The sequence below is a fragment of the Sylvia atricapilla genome, chromosome 3, assembly GCF_009819655.1.
Source record: "Sylvia atricapilla isolate bSylAtr1 chromosome 3, bSylAtr1.pri, whole genome shotgun sequence".
NCBI lineage: Eukaryota > Metazoa > Chordata > Aves > Passeriformes > Sylviidae > Sylvia > Sylvia atricapilla.
In genome coordinates, this window is record NC_089142.1 from 41028679 (window position 1) to 41052162 (window position 23484).

Genomic DNA, 23484 nt, shown 5'->3' on the forward strand with positions numbered 1-23484 from the left:
AAAAAAAAAAAAAAAAAAAAAAAAAGCTAGAAGACTGAGGCACCAGACAGCAACCAAACGATGTATTTCTGGCCTTTTTTCCTACTCATGGCGGGCAGCATAGCTCCTCGGAAGAGGGTCATAGTAATCCCGTTTTTTCCCGTGATCCGTTGTCAATCCGAGGGCCGAAACGCACGGCCGCGGGCTGCCTCCCAGGGCGCTGGGTGACTTCCCCGGAGCCTCTCTCTGTGAAGACAACAGCAGTCCTGGAGTGAGAGAGCCAGTACACGGCGCCGCAGCGGAGCCGCGAGAAATAATAATCAACAACCAGCCTCCGGCGGGTGTAGTATTTTCTCCCACCAGAGGGGAAAGAAAAAAAAAAAAAAAAGTGTATTTTCCCATCTAGCGCGCCCGTGGAAAAGCCTACCCCGCACTCTCCTCCCACAGCCCTCTCACTTCCCAGCCCAGGTGTGCACTGCATGACCAGAACGAAAGCGCAGCAGAAGGCAGCTCCCGGCTCCCGGCGTTACCGGGTTTGGTGCTGCCGGTTCTGCACCGTCCCCTTCGCGCTCCCTCGGGCCGGCACCGCGGCGGCGGCCAGATCACCCCGCGCTCCGCGCTGCCAGACCCTCAGTGAGGGATACATTTCCAGACACGGAGTATTTCTGCTTGTTTTCTCTCTCTCTCTCTTTTTTTTCTTTTTTTTTTTTTTTCTTTCTTTCTTTTTTTTGAATTTCTCCTCTTCTCGGCTACTGTCCTCATTCCTCGGCTGGGGTCGGGGATGTCTACCTCGGCTGCACCCCAGCCAGGGGAGGCACGCTCTGCCCAGCCCTGCCCCAAGCCGGAATCCACCCAAACATCACATTTTTCCAACCAAGTTATCTTTTTTTTTTTTTTTTTTCCTCCTCCTCATTTTCCACCGTGGGGAAGCGACCCACAACCTAGCACCGCACATGACTGCAGTTCTTTGCTGAGGCTGGCAGATTGTAGTGAGTTGTGATCTTCTTTTCACCTACCTTGAATCCCTGAGCCCGGCAGCCTGCAGAGAGCTCTCCTGGGGTGAGGAGCCCAACTCTTTAATTGGCTCATTAATGGCACGGGGAAAAGTTTGCGCCTGTCACTGCTTCTCGCACCGATGGGCAGACAGACATTGGCCACCTCCCCATCCCCTTTATCAGCTCCCGGGCTCTCCGTCTCACATAACGAGGGGTGGGGTGGGGGGCGAGGTTGGTATTAATGAAGAATCCCTAATTTGCGGCTGAGAAATGCCTAATAACTTCTTGATGGCTAAAAGCCTTTTAGCACAACTTCATTTCTCTCCAAGTCCCCCCCTTGGCCCCCCTCCCTCCCCCCTGGCCGAGCCCTCCCTTAATGCCACTCACGGACCCGCCTCGCGTCCCGTTGGCCGCCGCCACCCCGCGCCCGGCCTCCCAGTGGCGGAGGGGGCGGTGGCGTCACGGGGACACATTCCCACCCTTCGCCCGCCTCCCTTCTTTCCCTGTGTCCGCCCTCTGACCTGGAGGCGCGGCCGGGGGGTGTGGGGACACACAGGCACACACAGACTCGCGCACAATCTTCCCCCGCGTACCTGTTGGGGGTTTATTCCAGTTGAGGTGGGTACGTTTTGGCCGTCGCCTCTCCGCTGGGCAGCGGGGGTGAGCGGCCGAGGTCCCACAGGACTGCGAGTGGTGAGGATGGCAGTTTTACACGCCCACGCACATTTCTCCAACTCAAAGCCCACCGAGCAAGTGGTCGCGCTTGGGAGAAATAAGTCACGTCCCCTGCTGCCCCCTCTCCCTGACACCCCAACTTTAACCATGTACAGTTTTCCCCTGGGCTGATGCACTGCGGGACAGCGTGAACCGGGTCCCTCGGCGGGGGAGGGGGGTTTGGGGAGAAGGTTGGAGAAATATTTTAATTAATTTTCTTGATACACGCTGGGTAAAAAAAAAAAACAAAAACAAAAACAAAAAAAAACAACACAAAAAAACCCAAAACAGTAAAGGATCGCACTACCAGGAAAAAAAAAAAAAAAAAAAAAAAAAAAAAAAAAAAAAAAAAAAAAAAAAAAAGAGACAGTGAGAGGAAAAAACCCAAACCCAAATCCTCCTACATTAGGAGACAGAGCTTCTTTTAAACTGTCCTCAAAGTGGATGTGGGAGTTCTTTTTTTCCCGGGAAGCTCGACTATTCCTAATCTCGTGTGTCCCCTGGGGAAAATAACCCTAAAAAGATGATGCTGCTCCTAAAACTGCTGGCTCCTGGAAAGAGTAGATAGATCAGTGAGAGAGCGCCTGGAGTGGTGGGAGAAGGGTTGTAGAGTCTTTCCTAAAACCATAGCGGACTCTCAAAAGCCTGACATAATTGCCAAACCACTCGGTGCGAGACTTCGGCTACAATAACTGTTTAAAATGAGATTGCACTGGCAGGCAAGAGTCGAGAGTATCTCGAGGAAGAAGAAACGGTCTCGGTTTTCTCAAGAACAAAAAACAGAAAAAAAAAATTAGCCTTTAAAGCACCTCATCCCTTCTGCTCCTCGGCCGGCTGCAGTTCGAAACGCAAGCAGTGCAGACCGCCTGTTCACCGCTTATCACCTTAAATCTCCCCTCGGTTAAAAGCTTTCTCTGAGTTCATTTGGGTAAATAAAGGATAGACGGAAAGAGAGGCATTCAACAACTCCTCTGGGTGTCCAGGCGTCTACAAGCATCAGAGAAATGTATCCACGTAGTCTCAAATGTTCTTTTGATTGTCTTGTTTACCGAAGCGACTCGTTGTTAAACAAACACGAACGCGAGGCGTTTAGTGAAGGTAAGGGTAAAAAAAAAAAAAAAAAAAAAAGAAAGGAACGCACCCTTCCTCACCCTGTCACGTTGTAAAGCGATCGGCGCTATGGTGATACTGAATTTACAAAAATCTGCCCTCAGGTGTAACGTGGGTTTGAGGGACAAGAAAAGGATTAAAAAAAAAAAAAAAAAAAAAAAAAAAAGTCTTCCTTCTGGTTTTCATTTGAGATAATTCTCTTCCTAAACGGCACTGACGTCTCTAGGAGGGTATTTAGACATATGGGCAACAACTGGACTAACACTGTCAGGTAGCTCACGACTTATTTGTCAACAAGAGCCAGAGAGAATGTCTTCTATAACTCTTGGTCTGGGAAAAATAAATAAACCAGTAGGATACACTTCTGCTAATTTATACCAGGGAACATGAGCATCCACCTTACCAACCCCACACAGCCCCATCGAAGCCCGTAGCTCACCGAGGATTGTCTTTCCCGGTGTACCGGGACTCGGTTTCTTCCCCGCAGCCCGCGTGGGTGACAGCGTCCGCACCGGCTCTCCCCGTGGCCGGGGCCCGAAGGTCGAGGGCTCGACGAGCCCCTGTGTAGATTTTGAATGTATAAATGCTACGGTAGATAAAGTACAAGATGTGACAGGGCTAGAGGCCGAAGGGCAGTTATTCAGCTCTGGAAGTTACAGCAATCGTGGACAAAGTCACCTCTCCATCGAACCAGCACCGCGGGGTCGGTACGCTGGGGACTGAGCGTCCAGCAGATTTCAAGAGGCGGTTCCCGAATGATGGGAGAATTTGGCCGTTTCAGAGATATTAACCTTGTTTTCCTTCGTCAGAACAAATGGCTTCTGCAAGCGGAGATCAGACTTGGCACTGCCCCGTTCCAGGTGTACCGGCAAAGGCGGCTCGCAGTAGCTAAATTCGTGGTTTTCATATCAGCCGAGAGCCCGCTGTCACCGACCCCGGCGAAACCCGTCTACCCTGAAAGAAGAGCGCGTGATGCTGTTGAATAAAGGAAGCGAAAGCACCCCTGCAGGATACCCGCACCCAGCGTACGAGCCGTAGGAGCGGGGCTGAGGGCAGCGAGCGCACCGGCGGCGCGGACACCTGCGGGCCGAGGGGCCGGACCCCGGGAGCGCACGGCGGCTCCAGCCCCTCCAGGCGGGAGAGAGGCACTCCGGGCGCCTGAAGCAGATGGATAGCTGTGCTCAGTTCACATGCAGTTATTCTCGAGCGAGAATCTCCTGGAAAACAGATAATACTGGCAAATTGAATAAACAGGTACTGCAGTGCCATTCGATTTTAAAAGGTGCATAATAAAACGGTTTATCTAAAGAAAGGCTGAGAGAAAACAAAGCGTTTCACGCACAGGTTTCCAACTATAGTAGAAAACTTGTGTAGACAGACACAATATGCAACGTGTCTTGCAGCGTGTGTGCGTGAGCGTGTGTATGTGTGCGCAGAGGGGGAGGGGGAAAAACTACAATCCAAAGCAAGGAAAAAAAAAAAAAAAAGAAAAGAAAAGAAAAACCCTACCGGACCATTTTCCTATAGGGCAGACCAGATCCAGTTTCTTTTTCAGCACATGCGGACGTACTCTGATGTATTTATTAGTCTATAAATTTGGATGCGTTTATTAATCTCCCCTATAGAATAAGGTGGCTATTTCTTGTGCAGAGAGAAAAATCTCTTCGAACGTAAGCCATCACTTCAGCACCGCTTTTGTCGGTGAATTAACGATGCGGGTCGCTCTCACGATTTCTTAAAAAGAGAGAGAAAAAAAAAAAAAAAAGAATCGGCCTGGTAGTAGTTACGGGCAGATTTCCATACGCCAAGCCTCCCGCATCTTTGTACCGGCGAGAAGTGGAATCCGACCTCGCATGGACCCTCACAGCCGAAGGGAGCGCCCCGCCACCCGTGTCTGTCCCTGAGCTGCGGTTCACTCGCCCAGCCCCGGGGGTGCCTGAGGGAGTGCGGGCGTTTAGAGACCGAGAGTGTTATTTCAGAACCCGGTAACTTCAGATACACGCACTTGGGTACCCTGGTGAATTGGAGTGTGATGTGAATTTTCATCCATGCCCTCATCAAGGCTTTATTGACATAAATATACACGGCAAATGCTCTTTGAGACCATTCAGAAGTAATTAATATGTTTTAACTGATCTAGATCTTAACCTTCAAGATTCAAGCCATGCTCTAGGTACTTTATTCCTGCTCTCTTGTTAATGTTATTAGGATGTTCAGGGCAGCAGGACAAGAAAGCCAATTCTCTAACACAGGAAATAGTTAATAGACCCTTGGATACCAGTTCTCGTCTATAAGCGTTACTGAATGGATTTTTAAAAAATAATTACGGAAACGTTGCAAAATGTGAGTAATCGACCACTAGTATGATTGTTAGTTATTTTAGGCAAGTCCTCCAAACAATTTTTGGAGATATATCAGTGTTAAGAGATACTTTGCAGGGAGAAGAGACACTTCTCTTGACTACGCACTCCTTTCAATTTTATTGTTTTTGGCATAAATGTAACGAGATGATTTATATTCAGTTTTCCAGGGGAGGCAGAGGTCAGTACCTTTTAGCCCTTATCTTATTGAACACTCCTGCTAATGATCGGAAGTCAAGCCATCTTACTGTGACTCGGAGTAGCGAATGAAAACACAAACTAAATATAAAGAAACGCTAAAAAATCTACTTCATGGCTAGTAACAGTTATTCAAAGGGACATTTTTTTTCTTATCTTCTTCATTTCCAAAGGAGCGTGGTACACTGAACACCCGAACCGAGCTGAAATGCCCTTGTCAGGGATGAGAGGTTCGGTAACGACATCGGACTGGAACTTTGATGAAATTGCAAACTTCAGAAAGTGCTTCCTGCCCTCCCTGTGCCTTCACAGACATCCTGCCCAGCTCTAATAGTGCCTTCTGCTGCACCGGTGTGCGCTGTTTCCCTCCTGCTCTCTCGGTAGCGGCGGTCCGGGCGGTCGCGGCCCCTCCTCACCTGCTCCGGACTCCCACGGCCGGAGGCGGAGCCGACACCCGCACCCTCCTCCCTCACTGCGCCCCTCGGGGCCTGCCGCACCCTCCCGGCGCCGCCTGGAGCCCACCCCCACGCAGGGCTCGCCTCTCCCCTGCGGGTCGCCACGGCGCTATTCCTCTCCCTCCTGCTGGCGGAGGCCCGAGGCCCGGCGGCCGAGGAGGCAGCCAGCCGGGCCCCGGCTCGGCCGCCGCTCCCTCGCGGGAGGGCAGGGCCGGGGTGTCGGTGCGCTCCCTCCCCGCAGAGCCCCTGCGGAGTTTCTGGGGAGGCTTCCCGGCGGCCCAGCGCTTTGTGCGGCTGCGGGCTCTCTGGGAGCTCGGCAGCGGCCTCCCCGCGCTCCGCTCCGCTTCCCTCCCTTCCCTTTCCCCCCTCCGCCCGCCCGCCCGCGGGACCCGCAGCGCCCCACGCGCCGCGCCAGCCCCCGGCACGAGCGCGCTCCCCTCAGCGCTTCCCGCCCTCAGCCGCGTCCCGCCGCTGTCCCCTCCCCTGCCAGGGAGCCGGCCCCGCCGGGAGAGGGGCCCGCGCCGTGCCCACCACCGGTGCTTTCCCCGCTGCCCTCAAGTTTGTGGCTTCACCTGGCTGGGGTCGAACCAGCCCTCCTCACCTCTAAAGGAGGGGCGGTCTGAGCTCTGCAGGGGGCGATGGGGAGGAAACGTCCTTTTCACGCTTTTTTATGTGTTTTGGTGTACCATGTTGCATTTCACTGTGCCAGTGACAGTCAGGAGCGTCCTTGTGGGGACCTGTTTGCCCAGGTACGGGCCCACTGCAGGGAAGCCAGGGGAGGTGTCTCATGGCAGGGAAACCCTCCTCGGAGGGTGGGCTGCCCAGGCCTCCGGTACGGCGTGAGACCTGCACTTGTTCGTGTAGGCTGGTGGAGCTGGAGCTGTGTCAGGCTTCCTCTACACCCAGGCTATCACTGAAACCTCCTTTCCCAAGGCCTGGCTTTGATTAGTAAAGAAGTTATTTCATTAGCCGGGGGGAAATCTGTCAGCAGAAGCCTGTTTAAATTTCAGCACCCCAAAGAATAATGCTTAAAATAGTGGGATCCGTTCCACAGTCTGTTCTTACTATCAACCTGATAATTAACAGGTCACAAATAGATTTGTATCACTGCTTTGTTTCAGTGGAGGAGAGCAGCTTAACCCGCCTTGAGGACACACTTCGCTTTGAAATAACACATGCCCGTTTCAGATGAAATCAATAGAAAGAGGAACCACCCCCCTCTGTTGCTCTGAAACTCTTGTCTTCAGCCTCCTATTGCCTCAGAGAATAGGCTTGATCAGACCAAAAAAGGAGGGGTGAAGAGTATGAGGCTGCCTGACAGCTCTGGAGCTGGTGCCCATTCCGCTTGGTGTGTATCCTAATCATCATGGTGCGTATAGCTTTGTTGAAACGCAAGGTGGGGAGCGTTCCCTGCATGGGTTTTAACAGGATCTCTTCTTGTTTTTGTCTCATACCCGTTTGTGGTTGCAAGTTTAATAGTTTTTATAAGCATTGCATGCTAAGCTGGGAACAACCTTTCTTTTCTGAGTTATGTGGTCATTCTGCAAGCCTGTCACTACTCTCCTCTGCATTCCCCACGTGGTGAATAGATGCCTTCAGAAATAATGTGGAAGAGATGATGTCTTCAAGTAGAATACTACGGGACCAATTGCTCATATTGGATGGGGGCATAGGGAAAGAGTACCAGACTTATAAGCATGAATCCAGTTTACAGACTGTTTCAGACTATGCTAAATCTGTTGCTGAGGGATAAGGGTGTTTCCCAAGGCTTGGCATATGCCTGTGATTAATATATTTTTTATTTAGGTTTTGAATCACTGTTGAAATGTTTTGTCTAAACCTTGATTTCTGACTATTATTCACTGATAGTGGGACTCCATTTACATGTGATGGCTGGATGTACCCAGCTGAAGCTAGAGCCAAAGGACAGTTTCCCCACGGCACCTCACCTATGGAGTGTCCACTACTTGCAGCTGGAGGAAGGTTTAGGGCTTGCTTGCTCTGTGTAATTACTGTAAGACTTAGCTAGTAGATGAAAAAGGAATTAGCATTTCTTTGGTCTGAAAATAGCTTAAGTGATGTTAATGACACATTTTTGAAATGTGTCAAAGCCTTAGGATGTACTAGAGTCACGTTTTAATTTTGACTTCAGCACAAAATGCTCCTGGTGCATGGCACACCCAACCACTTGTCAGAGCAGACATAGTGGAGAGTGAGGAGAAGACTCTGGGTGTGAGGTCCCTGAGTGCACCAGTGAGCATTAACAGCCCTGACCAGCCTCACCTGGCAGCTCCCTGCTCTGCTCTCAGTGCTTGCCTGAGCCAGGCCATAGGGGTTTCTGTGCCCAGTGCCCCTGCAGCTGTGCCTGTGCCTCACTAGGCACAGTGCTGTTCTAAACCCTGACCCACAGACTGACTTCCCGCCTAGACCTTGGACCTGCCTTGCTACCGTGGACTTGCGTGATGACTTTGGCTCTGGCATCAGCCTGGCTGTCACCCCTCTGCCAGCCTTATTCTCCTCATTCAGGTAATGTGGGGTGGGCCTTGGCTAGTGAGAAATGTCCTGGCTGTCACACTTGGCTTGTGGTTCCCCACCCTTACAGCCCAGTCTTGCTATTTACTGATATTGGGCTGCTTTTATTCATTAGAGGGCTGCAATGGCCCTTCTGCTTTCTCTCTAGGGCAAAGGATTCTCTGTCTTTAGTGGGCTCGTCTATGTTCTTTTGCTTTTCTGGGGGTAGTGCCTGTCTCAGAAACTGTTGCATGCTGGGGACCTTCCTGAGACATCTTCTTAAGCTTGTCTGCAGTTATGGGACCTTAGAAAACACAGGGCTGGAGAAGGAAGGCTGTTGCATGGTACAGAGTTTCCTTTGAATCCCTAAAAGGAGTACATCTTTTGAGTTGCAGAGATGTGAATAAGATGTGCTCAAAGTTCCATGAGATGTTTGACTTGCCTAAGTTCGGGTATAATTCAGCTGCTAAAGGGTGGGAGTGGAACAAATGAGAGGATAAATGTTCTCTGTGCCCAAAGTTTGCCTGCCATTTTCCATACAGGAAGATTATGCAGGAAGCTCTGACCTCCTTGGAGGGGTGGGGGGCTCCACAGGGGTGTAAGAATGATTCTGCCCAGATCAGTTTACAAGGCTGGGACCATACAATATAAGCTCTTGGAGGCAAGGGCTGTGTGTATCTCTATACAGTGCTGATCACAATAGGATCTTATTTCTGTTTAGGACTTCCAGATGCAATGCTAGTCAATGTCTATAGTAAACAATAATATTAATAATAAGTATTAACATGCCAAGCTACAAATCACTGGCATAGTTTTCCAATATTGCTGGTTGCTTTCCAGTATTGTCCTCTAGCCTCACTCCAGTATATTGTATACAAAAGAATTGAAACCCAATAATTGGCGTGTCAAGAGTTTGAAGGCACGATTGCATTTTTTCTTTTGAAATCTGTCTATTGAAACAGACATCACAACAAGTGAGTTCATTGGCCTAATAAACCCCGTGTCCAGTATGCACACCCTGTTCTGTGTCCCAGGACATCAGTAATTAGGCTGGTAACGAGGCTGCTGTTGCATAGAATAACCAGTATGAAAATGTTAACAGTAAAGCATAATGGGAGAATATTGTAGCAAAAATGTAAACAGCAGACTTCAGATACAACACTTATTTTCACTTATGGAAAGACAGCTGAAAGGAAAGCTTTAACTACAATTTGTTTTCTCTGCTTTACTGAATCTATAAAAAGTCTACAATGACTTAGTTCTTCTGACCACAATAACGTAGCTTTACACTTCAAACAGAAATACAGCTTTAAATTTAGATTTTAATTTCATGTGTTATTGCAGACACAGTAGAAACTTTACACTAAAATAACATTTCTGTTATAAGCCAGCTCCTTTTGTGCTACTGAAAGAAATAATAATGAGAAAGTATTCCAGCAGGAGGAGCTGGTTTAGAAGCAAATGGATTCCATGGCAACTCCTGACTCTACATGACACCTAATAACTAGCATTTATGTTGGAAATTGTCTGTGTTATCTCGTACCCCAGATCTGATCTTTTTATAGGGTTTTCCCCTTATTTTAAAGGAAAAAACTGGTAGGGTGGTGTTTTTTAATATAGATCCAAAAATAAACATGAAATTATATGAGTTCATCTGCCTCAAATGTTTTTTCAGGCAAGTTGTTTTGAAATGGATTTAATTTTAAAAAAAATTATTTCAGAAATAAAATATTTGCTGGGGAAGGCATTGATCTGTCAAGGAAAGAGCTTTATAGGAACAGAATACTGGAACTGTGTATGTTTTAGCATAATGAGATATCTATATTCAACTGTTGGAAACATAATACAAGAAGATCCAACTGAATCAGACCAGTACCTTGGTTCTCACAGTGCTGAATGTGCCAGGGGAATCTCGTCATGGGGCAGCTGGAGAATAACCCAGTCCTATGGGCAACCTGTCAGCCAGTCTGACTGATTTATGACCTGAAGAATGTGGATTTATTTCCTTCTCTGCTATGATCCAATCTAGTGGGGCCTGACAACTGCTGTTGTTTGAGTGTGGAATATTTGAACCTGCTATTTTATATCTAAATTGAAAGAAATCTGTTCTTAAACTGTCACGTGATAAACAACTTTGCCTTTCAATGTTTCAGTACTACTTCATGACTGAGAGAACAATTGAGCTGGAATTAACCCTGGAGATGAAGATTTCTGTAGATGCTTTGTGGTCTGACTGTTTTCTCAGCCAGCTGTTGCTTGAGGGTCTTGAATGGTAAAAGAGCACAGTCCAGGCTTGGAAAAAAGTAAGTGGTCTCCTGTGGTCAAATAAAAGCTGATTCAAGTTTGTGTTGTTTATTCCTTTTCTCGTATAAGTGAAAGAACAAAGAAAGTGTGTCTGAAAAATGCCTTCCTGGTTTTGTGATTGTTTGGCCAGGGACAAGTGCAATCACAGAGGGTGTTCCAAGGTTCAGAAGTGAATGGTGGCAAAAATGAGAAAGATGAAAGTGTCTGGAGTAGTCTAATCCCTTTACTAAGTGTTATTGGTAGCATCTATATTTAAATATTGGTACCTTTTGAAGATGTCTATGACCACTTAATTTTTGCCCAAGGACAGGAGTGATTTTTTCCTCTTCCTGTTCATAGAGATATGATAGGTCTAAAACATGGAGTAATCATTCAAAACAGGGAGTATTGGTCAGCAAATATATTAAACAGATGTGTAGAAAATCTGTCTTGGTTTAGCTAATCTTTTACTGTAACTTACAATTAAGTGCTGGCATAGACTTCCTTGAACAGAAACCCTGGTCTGGCACAAAGGTATTTGTGACTAGCACTCAGGATAAAAAGCAAACTACTCTCAGAAGAGTTATAACTGATCATAAAGCAAATGTGATTAAAACAAAACGTAAGGCTATAGTCATACTTTGGGAACCAATTTGATGATAAAGGCATAGAAATGGAAAAATACAGAAAGCCCAGAGAAAGGTGCTCTGAGTAGTGACAGCAGTAAGAAAATAATTTTTAAAATGGTTTAGGTGTATGTCTTTATTTTTTACCTACAAGGGAGAAATAAATACACAACAGACAAAAGAAAGAAGGATATCAATTAAATGAAAGCAGTACTAGACAGGTTAGGAAATTGAAATGGAGATGAGGTGAAGGCTAAAACAGAAGAGAGGCCATAGTTATGGGAAAGGAAGAACAAATAGTAAGAATAGAAATTTCAAACAGGGAATTACATGCTTTATCCTTCTTTCTGTACCTCCTTACATTGCTGTTTCTCATAGTCTTAAGATTCGTGGTTTGGAGAAGGCAAATTTTGCATTGGTGGACTGGTGTTCTTACATGAAAATAAAAGTGGCAGACGAAAGAATCAAGTCATGATTGTGGACAAAGTATGGCTGTTTTTCTTATTTATTATTGACTGTTCAATTGCAGGAAAATAAAAGGGTGTAAGTAAAGAAATGAAGCAGTAGAAGTTAATGTTAAAAGAGTTTGTCTTCTCCAGTTACGCATAAACCTGATGCATAGGCAGGGATCTGACTCCAGGCATTAATCTTTTTTGCTCTTTCAAAAGATCAAAGCAATATTTCTCTTCTGAAAGTTAGTTTTGATGGGTTCTTGCCCTCCTTCAGTAGCAGTGGCATCAGTAACTGCTAACTTCAGTGGCTTGTTTTTTTCATATTAGTAAATAGCATGTTCATGTTCCTAAAGTATTTATGTATATTATATAGACACATACAAAATCCTACCATGAAACTATTCTTCCTTCCCTGAGAAATGTAGGCTTTACTGACTCTATTTTATTAATGTCACATGCTATACTTAAAAATGCAAGTAAATGGATAATTTTTAAATGTTAACATCAAGTTAGTGTGATATGAGAGCTCCAAGTGCAGGTGCGTAAAATGGAAAGAAGAGCATATGTAGTTTATAAAATTAAGACTATACACTTTCAGGGATATAGCTAAGAAAGGCTTTTGAAATAACAAGAATCTCAAATGCACCTGGAATAGAATTCAAAATGTGAAGTGCTTAAATTCCCCTAACTGGTGAATATATAAAATTTGGTGTCTCAAAATAGACTGGATAACTGTGTATGAGGAGGGAAGCATAGCACAGAGATGGAAGACAGAAATGTAACTTACTTTTGATACCTTGCCTAGGACTAACAGACATATGCTTGTCCATTTAGAATGTTATTTGGAACCTTCCCCTGAAGATAGAGACTTACTGTCTTTCAGAATGAGGCATAGGACTTGTGCTTTCTTATTGAAAAATTGGCTGCATTCCACCATCCCATCTGTTCCCATACAAAATTCCTTCCATCGGTTCTTTCTTCTCTTTTCTGAACACATTTTCCCCTAGTGTGCCCCAATCACCAGGTAAATACTACAGGATGCTTTTGTGGAAGCTATGCCATCATGCAATATTATTTGGTGTAATGAAAGCAGATGAGATAATACAGTAAAACCAAACAGGACTGTTGCCTCACAGCAGCCCTATCTGCAGGACTCAAAGCTCTGTCCCTCCTTGGAAAGGAGATTATTATCCTGTTTTTCTCATTAGCGGTATTTTTTTCATCTAATTTCATCTTTTCATGGTCATAAGTTCTTAGTCTGTTCCTGTAAAGTCAATGGTTCCTAAGAATTAAATAACTTTAGGACATTACCTACCTGTCCAATTCAAGAAAATACAATTAATCCCTGAATTAGAAATGTTATAAAATCTGCAGCTGTTAATCTTTGAGTCCTAGGTTTGAGTGAAGGATTAGATAATACTAATGCTGCTGTCTATTCACCAAATCCTTTGAAAGTAATAGCAGAAACTAAATTTAATCTACTAATAATATATGTTGGGAATGTATTTCATCCTACAGTCTCTGAAGCAAAAGGGCAATGCACCAAGAGAAAAGAAACTTCAGTGTGTTTTTTTGGTTGCTCAATGTTGGGATTTCTTTCCAGGTTCTGTTAATTTCCTGAGAAGAACCTGTATTTCCCAAAAGGCTTTTACTGATAAAATTAAATTAATCCAGCTGTTTCCCCAAGACTTTAAGACAACTAGATAGGTACTACATGTTGTTAAAATTAAGAAACAAAGCACTTGGAATTCTTGTGAGTATCCTCATGTTGAGATTTCTCCTTTTTTTTTCCCATGTTTATGAAGAATAGAATATTCTAGCAATCCATCTGGACCCATTCTAAAAGAACATCCTAATTTATTAAAGGGATTGATCCTTTAAGTCAGCATTCCCTGAAGATCCTGGTCTTGAGAAAAGTAGGGTTAAGCTTCAGTTATTTGAAGTGCCTTTAAGTTTGGAATAGAAGTTTTGGTTCCTGTTCCAAAAAACAGAGCATCAGAGCACCACTCTGGGCATACTGTCTTGCCAGTGAAGGAAGCTGAAGCATGATGTGGAAGGGTGACATACTCCTCCCCTCCTGTAGGAACTGTAGGTTCAGGAGGGACTGTGAACTTCCTCTGTAAATTTTGTAGTGGCTGTGCAATGCCCAGGAGCTGGCACCTGACTGATTACCTCCTGTAAAGCACATAGAAAGAGAACAGAATGTGTAGTGCCAACTTCTCAGAGTGTTCCTGAGGTTCAGAAACTTTACCAACCGTGATTTCTTCTGCGTTGCTGAGGAGCATTGCAAAAGATGCCACTGCGATTATAGATAACTGGGGGAAAGCAAAGTCCTAAACTTCTAAACCTTTTGCTAAGATGTCTTTGTGAAGCCTTCTGATACATATGCTACTGTATGTAAATGACAGAGGCCATCCTCTTGAGGAGAGCATGTATTTTCCCAATACCTGAAGGACAAGGCTGAAAGGTATTGTCAGTGTTTGCATGTAGGAGTCAAATAAATGTGTGAGAGGCATGTGTCGACCAGATCTGTGTCACACGGGTGGATACGGTCTACAACTATTTCACTTTCATCAGCTCTGAACATTTCACTAACAAGGAGAACTGAGAAAGTTCCACATCCCTCTTTTCCCAGATTAGCTCCTTCCCTCTTTGAATAAAGTCACATAGAATTAAAATCTAAAATCAAACTGACATTTGCCTCAATCATACAGGAAACCATGATGCATAGTTTGCACCTGTCTTATTTGCTCAATAAATTCTTTAAGTAACATTGCATCGAATTTTGAGTTTAGCACAGTAGGGCCTTATGAGGTTATTTGTAGATTGCATCTTTCAAGAACCTGATCATGGACCAGTACTTCCTCTCTGCTGTGTCCTATAACCAGAGAATGAAACTTCCCTGAAGGTCCTGTGCTGGAATGCTTAGTCTGAGGGCAATGTGGGAGACTCTGTGAGGAGGGAAGTGGTGGGTGGGATAGGACACAGCAGAAGCATGCCAAGGAAACAGCAACCTCCCATAACTGGGGTAAACTGTAAAATAGTTAGTTTAGCTTTGTGGCTTTGTGGAGTTGTACTTCAAATAGGAAAAAAAAAAAAAAAAAAAAAAAAAAAAAAAAAAAAAAAAAAAAGAAGAAAAATATGGGAATTAATGTTGTTTTGGCATGGGTGAAGGAAAATGCCTTTTAATGGAGGTGACAGAATCATCTTGATGTTTTTCCTAGTTCTCCCTTTAGACATTGTTAACATTTGAGAAAATAAAAGAAGGCTTAATTGCAGAATCTTCACAGCTACAAAGGTGACAGTTTATCAGAACCTGATCTTACTGTGCTACCACAATCAGTAATTAGTTCCTAATTAGTTGGATTTGCTGGAAAATACATGATGGGGACTCACCATGTGTTATTGGCATCTGAAACAATTTCATCCTGTTAGCTAGAAGAAAGTACTGCTGTCAAGAACGTAGGCCTAATTTTCCCACATTAGCACTGCTTGAGATAAACTGAGTTATTTCCAATCCAAGGTACAAATTTGCTACTGTGTGAAGAATGTGGTCATCACATTTCCCGTAGAGATTTAGAGTGCAGTAGGAAAGGATTTTGATATGTCTAGGCTCCCTATCCTACCAGTGTTCTTGCCAGTAGTTAATAACATCTAGTTAATAGCTCTGTAACTATTTGTAAATGGATCATGTTATTGAGAGTGTGATTCTTAAAAATGCCCAATTCACCTCTGCTATCATTACAATTAGTGGGAGTCTTATTATTTGGAATGATAACATTAATCCCAGAACACTTTTAATTCTTTATTTCATGGATTTTCTAGCAGATAAATAATACCAAAAGTCTTTTACTTTCCTTTCCCCTCCAAATTCAAATGCAAATTTTTATTGAGAGTCTTGGTAGGACAAGACTAAGCTGGAGGAGAAGAGCAGCAGTGAAGCCTAATGCATGGCCTTAGTGAAGCTTTAATGCTTCTTATTTTTGAGGAGACATTTTAATAGAGAAGGTTGTGATTTCCTAGAAATAGAGATGCAGAAGAAAGACTTGAAGAGCCTTGCAGTATGGAGCTTGTTAGAAGATCTAAGAACAAAACATATTTTAAACATATTTAATTGCAGGATGGTGCAATTAATCGTCACTGTGGAGGATCCCTTACTATAGAGCTAGGAATTACTTATGAAGAGACTCATTTAGTCCAAGTATTACAATTACTTTGCAGAGAAGTTCCTTTAATATAGAATTTCCTTTCATACAGGGGACATGAATGTGAAAGCAGCTTAAACTCTTACTGCTACCAACATATGAAATCAGTAACAAACTTGGTTTGTTCATTCTAGAGTTTTTTTGCAATCACTTCAGAAAAATGTGTCAAAATTTCTGTGAGTGTCAGTCTTGGCACCACCTGCTGAAGTGCAGTGCAGTCTGAGAAGACATGACATTTGACATAATACATTTTTAGAAAGGAAGGTGGGAGTCAGACATAGCTGATAGAAAAGACATAGTATATAAGCAGAAATGGGAGTGACAACTCTCAGCAGAAGCCCTACTCACCTTTCTGTAGTTCACCTGTCTGTTAGTGCATCCTGTGGCATCCAAACCTTTTGTCAGAAAATAATTCTTCTCATGAAGCAGAAGAATTTTTCCTTTTCCTAAAATCACTTGGAAGAGAGAATTTGGAACACTGCAAAATATCATGGGCTTGATTCGCTAATTAAGATTGAGTATCTAAGCATCCACCTCATGCTACTGGCTCCTGTGACATGGGGATGACAGAAGTGACACATGACCTATTAAAGACTTCCTGTCTTCTGGAGCGGCAACTGAAATATCTTTCATTTATTTAAAATTTCATTAGATACAGTTAAGCAACTGAATTGCAAACCTGACTAAACAAGTGACAGGGAGTCAATGTCGCTACCTGAATGTAGATATCAAATGCTATTTCAGGTAACTTGGGTTACTTGAGGCATCCACAGAGGGTGACAGATACAACAGTGCTACATTTCACAGCTGATAGCCCTCTGCAGTTGGGGTATGTTCTTCTGGAGCTGAATGTAGAGGCCAGTTGAGATATTTCCTATTAAATGGCACTAGATCCTTGCATATAAGCAATTAAACCAAGGCCAAAATGTGCAATTTAGTGGGAGACCTTTAGGCTGTGGAAGAAAATATATATGGTTTGCTTGTGTTGCCTTATTTAGTACACAGGCTACAATAGTGTCCATAGCACATCATAGAAAGATGATCTTAAATAATGCCTTCTGCGATAATTTACTGCCACTAATATGAATAATGTCTCTGAACAGGTGAGGTTGTAGGGTTTACAGATGGTGGAAGGAGGTAGACAAGTATGCCTTAAGTGGAGGTGGAGGCAAGACAAGAGTGATGATTCAAAAACCATTGTCTGTAAAGAAGTTTATTCATAGAGAACTGATGCCTCTTGGACTATTATCAAACTGCCTTAAAAAAATACCATAGCTTCTTTTCCTTGACTGAGGGAGGAACATATGAATTTGGACTCAGGTTGTGATGAGTAAGAGCAGAGGTATACATGAGATACTTTCTTTTCTTTAGGCATGCCCCCCAGAACTAGAAAATTTAAATTACATAACTTACATTACTTTTTAAATGCATCCTATTCTGTGAGTGTTGAAGTCTTATACTAGGCTCCAGGATGAAGGCTAGTAAGAGACTTCCTGAAGTTATGCTCAGGATGACTATCTGAAGGTGGTCTCTAGAAGCAATTACAAGAGGAATTTTGGGTCATCCGCATAAACCCTTGACTTCATCTGGGTAAGATTTGGGCCTCCAAAGATTCAATTTACAACAGAAAAAGACCTGCAGTAGTGAGGATGGCTTTATATTGCCACTGATACATTCAATACCTGGTCTAGAACTGGAATCTTAAGTAAGATTCTAAACAACAGACTGTGTTGTAAGAGCTCCTTTAAAAGAGATGAGGCATGGCAGTACATACCCAAACCTCCTCTAGCTCCTGCTGGGCACTGCTGTGATGCTGTTATCAGATCAGGATGAAGTCACAGAAGCAGACTTAAATACATCTTGATGCACAAGACGTGCCTGGTTTTGGTTGCTTTCCAAGTTTTGGAAGAAGTTTCATACCTGAACAGGCGAGCACTGACTGCAGCTGCTCCTAGAAGGGGGAAGAGTAAAAAATAAAAACCTACTTGCAAACTGAAATGAACAACTTAACATTAAAAATTTCTGTATATACTCTTTCTTTCATTTATCCATAAAAGTGATTATTACATAATTCAAGGGTTTTTTGTTTAAAAATTATTTTTATTCTGTTTGGTTTTCACACTTTTGTTAGCTATTCTCACTTTTCACTATGTGATATCACTGGATTGAACACATTCCTTGTTCCTTCTAAGCAGCTGTTTCAAATGTATCAGAATTCTTTCTCTGGTATTTTTCAGCTAAATACTGATTCTAATCAATTTGCTTAAATTAATTCTGTATTACTTTAGATATTGTTGTCATGAATCCAATACTTCTATAAAAAAAAAACCCAAAATACTTCAAATATGTTATTTAGAAATGTCATTAAACTATTTCTAAAAACAATTAATACGCTAGGAAATACAGTATTTCCAAACCAAAGTACAGATGGCACAAATGACATTACAGAAACCCTTTAATTGATTAATACTGAAGCTATTGTCTGCTACTCTGCAGTTAGACTTCCTGTGATGTGCATTTACAAAGCAAGAGGAGCTAGCATCACTATGTTGGTATGTTGTTTGACTGTGGCATAGTTCTTTTCCCTAATTAATTAAAATTGTTGAGGGACAATGTATTGTTTCAACCAAGTTTTCCAAAGAAAGGACTTAATTTCTGTGAAAATTTAAACTTCCAAATTAGATGAAACAATTCCCTTAAAAATGGACTAATGCAATGTGTGAATGACCAAACTATTGCCTAACAATTTGAAAAAAAAAACCTGTTTCTTCTGTGACACACCACCATATTGTATTGATATAGTCTAAACGGCAAAGGTAGCTTTTGTATAATCTATCCATCTCTAAATTTAGTGACAATTATTTCTATTATCATCTCACATTCTTAGGCACATTTCTATAGGTAACATATTATCTATAATAATGAAATACAACATTTTTAACATGACCAGGGGATGAATACCCTCAAATATAGAACTGAGTATTTTAAAATCACTTCCCAAAATTTAAAGGTGCCAGATATGAAATAAATTTCTGGTTAACTATTGAGCCTTTGCAATCAGCCAGCCTTCTGCTTGCTGCAGTTTGGTGTTGCCAGCAGGTCGAGAGGTGATCAGCACTGGTAAGGCCACACTAGTGGACCACCATGTCTAGTTTATGGCAGAGGCATGCAATTGTTAGAGAGAGTCCAGCAAAAAGCCACAAAATTGATGATGAAGGGGCTGGACCATCTCTCACATGAGAAAGACCAAGAGAGCTGGGACTGTTCAGCCTGGAGAAGGCTCAGGGGAATCTTGTCAGTGCATACCTGAACAGAAGGTGTTGATAACAACACAGCCAGGATCTTTTCAGTGGTGCCTGATGACAGGACCAGAGGCAACAGGCACACCTGTTGGTGACACAGAAGGGTCCCTCTTGAAATGCAAGAAATACCTTTTTACTGTGAGAGTGACCAAACCCTGGCACAGGTTGTCCAGGGAGGTGGTGAAGTCTCCATATTTGGAGATGTGGTCCTGTGCAACCAGCTCTAGCTGGCCGTGCCAGAGGAAAGGGGTTAGACCAGATGACCTCTAGAGACCCCTCCCAAAATCAGCTGTGCTATGATCCTATGTAGGCGCAGCATCACCAGTATAATTTTTCCTGGAAAGCTTCTGGTAACAAGAAGCTCTGCTGTATTCTTTCATCTGGTGAAATACAATGAAATGACAGTGAAATGATGCCTTGGAGAGGTAATTCTTATCAGCTCAATGCAAAGCTGAGCAAGTGCAAATATTAATATTCAGTTTAAGGTCTAGTCTATCTGAATGAAGATGCACTGATGTTTCTGTAAGTACATTGGCTCCAAGTACTTGCTCAGCATCTTGAATCCTCTTGAGGACTGGCCTCAGCATGTGTAGCCTCATCACAAGATAGATGCTGCTACCTTCTGCCTTCAGATTTAAGCCTTGCAGGTACTTTCACAGAGCTGGGCATCTCTTAGACAATACCTTTTGCCTGGCAGAACTATTCGTTGCTCATCATGCCTCCTGTTGCAACCCTCATTTTGGAGCCTCATGCCCCCTTATTTACTGAAGTTAGTCACCCACTTTAGCACTGGGCCCTAGGACAGGACACCTTATTTTATATGCCTTAGTCCTACAAAATTCAGGAAAAGACACTAATGAAATTGCAAGTATGTAATATATATGTGTGTGTGTGTATGTATGTACATAGATGTAAAAGAGTACTCTTTAATAATTATCTACATAAATTGCATAACTGCTATACTGGAAATTTTTTTTGTTATTTAGCTTGCCCTTATAACTAGATTTACTGCTCATACAATTAATAAAAATTTGTGCAATTTTTCTTTTGATTATCATTGTCAAAATGTACTATGCATGAAGAGGAAGTTTTGTTACTACATCTCCCATATTTTGTACTTAAAAATACAGTGCAAAACATTCTGGGAATATTTTTATTAAACATGAAATATAACACATCCATCAATATTTTGAGCAGCTCTTAGATCAAATTTTGTATTTTTCCCTATAAATTAAAAAAGTTGACTGTTTAAATGCCATTAATAGACAGGCTATAGAACACTTTTCAAAATGAAGATGGTAGATAGCCCTGAATTTACGCAAATTACAGTGTTGTTCAGTCTTTTATTTTGATGTTTTAAAATTCAACTAACAATCTGACTTCTGAGAGAAGAAAGATAAAACAAGAAAAGACAAATCTTCATAAAGGAGTAAGGCCACTGTGGCTAACTCGTTGTCAGAGTTAATACAGCAGTCACTTTCAGCTTCCCTGTTGTCTTGAGGTTTGGAGTTGGTTCCACTAAGGCAGATGCATTTTTGGATGTCCCAGAATGACCAGATGTCTTAGTTGCAGGACCAGTTCTTTTGACTACTTGAACTTTCCAGACAGTCTTACTTCAGAGCCAGCTGGCTCCTGGCCTCAGTCCCCTCCGTAGTGCCTTGTGCTGGTACAATGTTCAGGTAAATATCATACTGTTGGTCCATGCCAAGGTAGCTGTCGCTCATGAGATACAGGGTGTAGATACACCTGAAAAGTAAAAGCAGCATTGTTAGTTTGGGAATTGGGTCTTGACTACTTGGAAAACATAATACCATAATAAGAGAATTTGAGAGTTTGTCATACTTTCCAGGAGCTTCTGGAGTATAAAAAGCAATGGAAACAGTATTTCGATTTCTGACATATCCAGTTCTTTTCAGGGCGATGAGTTCTTTTTTATCAACTTCTCCCAATATCAAGAACCATCCTTCATCCTTTGCTTTGGGGAATCTAGGAGCCATTGCTTTACTGTCCTGCTTTCCCTGTTGGGGAAAAGAAAGAGCTTAGGAAAACTAGAAATCATCTTTCCAAAATGACATTTTTCCTTGAATGAAAAACACCTCAAAATCACATTGCTGTCAATTGTTAGGTACAGCTATAATTTAGCCAGACTAAAATAGTGTTATTTCTTTCAAGAAGAAGGGTTAAAAATATAAAATAAAAAATCACAGTCCATGGAGAAAAATCCAGAATACAAGATATTATTCCACTTATTTTGTAAACTACTAAAACTTGAATGGAAATACTATTCTCTTTCTGAAATTTTATTTAATATATTCCAAATACAAAAGGGTTAGTTGTAAACCTAGCATCTTTAAATAAAGCTAATCAATTTTATTCAGGATTAATATAAAGATGAAAACAGCACTTACAGTATTTATTTGAGTTCAATATAGCAAAAGGAAAGATTATTTCAGTGATTCTTTAAGACAGGGACTTTATTTCTGGAAGCTGAAGACAGAATGATGCACACTCAATCAACATTCATTTTGTGTTTTGTAGAGGGAAAGGTTTTACTGAAGATTTATATGGAAGAAGAAACATCACCACAGCAATGAAGCTTTAGGAACAGCTTGATTCAGCTGTTTTTTACAAAAGAGGGATCAAATTCTAGGAGAGGTTTATAAAATAGTGATCACTGCATGAAATGCTTCTGCTCCTTTCTCTTCCACGGCTTCTGCTTAGGGAAAGTCTCTGCCAATAACTGGCACAGCAAATAGAATGATGTATGGATGAGCTTTGGCCCTTTGTTCTTCCTAAAATAAGGCAATTTCCCCTTGCAACTATGGTGAATCTGCTGTAATCAGGACAAAAAATCTTTTGGGAAACAGGAATACTTTTCAAATATAATTCTTACCTAATGTAAGATAACGTCAGGATTTTCAACAGAACACATGTATCTCCACTACTATAAAAATAAAATTGTCTTAAGTGTCTCAGATGTAACACCTAAAACTGTTCTCCGCTTTTATCTTGAGCTCTTTGCATCTTAACAAAAATGCTGGTAATTATGATTCTTAATTATTTGAAATGTTAGAGAAATTAATTAGCAAAATTATAACCATGGTGTTCCATATGCTGCTCATGGTATGTAAATGACAGAAACAGGCCTGGATAAGTGAGTGACAGCTCCATTGTCAGCAGTGCCTGACATGAAGGCAGGTCCAGCTCTCCACAAAGCTGACACACAGGTACGGCCAGCCACTGCTGCTGAGGCAGAGCAGTTGGAAAATGGTGTAACTCCTGGAGTTTCTGGCTTGGAACACCAAGATTTGCTGAGGGCCCAGCGAGCTGACCAGCCCAACAGATGATGGGATGTGCTTTAAATGGGCAAAGGGTTGGGACTGAAATGTAGGTGGGTGAATTGCAGTGGGAAAGAATTGTATGTGGAAGTTGTTCTAGGAGATGTTAAAAAAAGCATCAGATGTAAAATATAAGGAAAATATTCTCAGTAAAGGCCTGAGGATCTGTTATGAGTAGAAACATATTTATAGGTGTGAGTCTGGTATGCAGTTTGGAAGCACCTGTGAATGTAATTGGGAAGCTTATAAATTAGTTTGATTTTTTTCATTGGTTTGGTCTAGGATTTTACCTTAAGAGCCTACTTACTATCCTGTTGCAACTTGAAAAAAAATTCTTCACTTTGAATATAGAAAAGGCTTTGAAAGTGTTTATAACTTACATAATACTTAAACTACAAAGAAACCTATTATACTATATAAAGCATCATTGACAATGTAAACGGATTATTGACACTTGTGCACTTGGGAAGGAAATGATAAACAAGTCTACCTGGTACCCCATCTGGGTTCTGTGCAGGTTTATTTGGAGCACATACTCTTGATCAGCATGCAGTTTGATCCATGTCTTGTCATCTCGCGTGTCTGTTGTCAAAGAAGGAACAGGCACCTCGTTCTGTGGCTGAACTGCCTCATCCCAACTGCCCTTAATGCTCAGACTGACGTTTAGAATTGGCAAACGGCACAAGAAATTCCAAGCCTGTAGAAAAAATAGATACTTATGGATTACAAGATAATCTATATAATCACTGTCACTCTAACAATAACAATTCAGTGTGCAGTCTACATATTTATTCTATACTAATAATATTTATTGTGTATTAGAATATATGTAATTGTACAACTCTCAGTCATAAGCATCAAATACTTTTCATTAACCTCTTATGCTACTTTCTTCCTAGCAAATAAAACAAATGTGAAACTCCTCAAGCACGTTACACATGCCTTACTAAGATTAC

General features: G+C 42.4%; 1 protein-coding gene across 1 annotated transcript in view; it reads right to left on the reverse strand.

The window, feature by feature from the left end:
* Positions 1-20329: 20329 nt before the first annotated feature.
* Positions 20330-23484, reverse strand: part of ASCC3 (activating signal cointegrator 1 complex subunit 3) — a 249565-nt gene continuing 246410 nt past the window's right edge. Inside the window, exons 40-42 of the mRNA XM_066315184.1 lie at positions 23019-23225; positions 21033-21208; positions 20330-20936 (exon numbers count right to left, since the gene is read on the reverse strand). Coding sequence (XP_066171281.1) covers positions 20801-20936; positions 21033-21208; positions 23019-23225 — 519 coding nt within the window. The 3' untranslated portion in view covers positions 20330-20800. The remainder of the gene's footprint in view (positions 20937-21032; positions 21209-23018; positions 23226-23484) is intronic.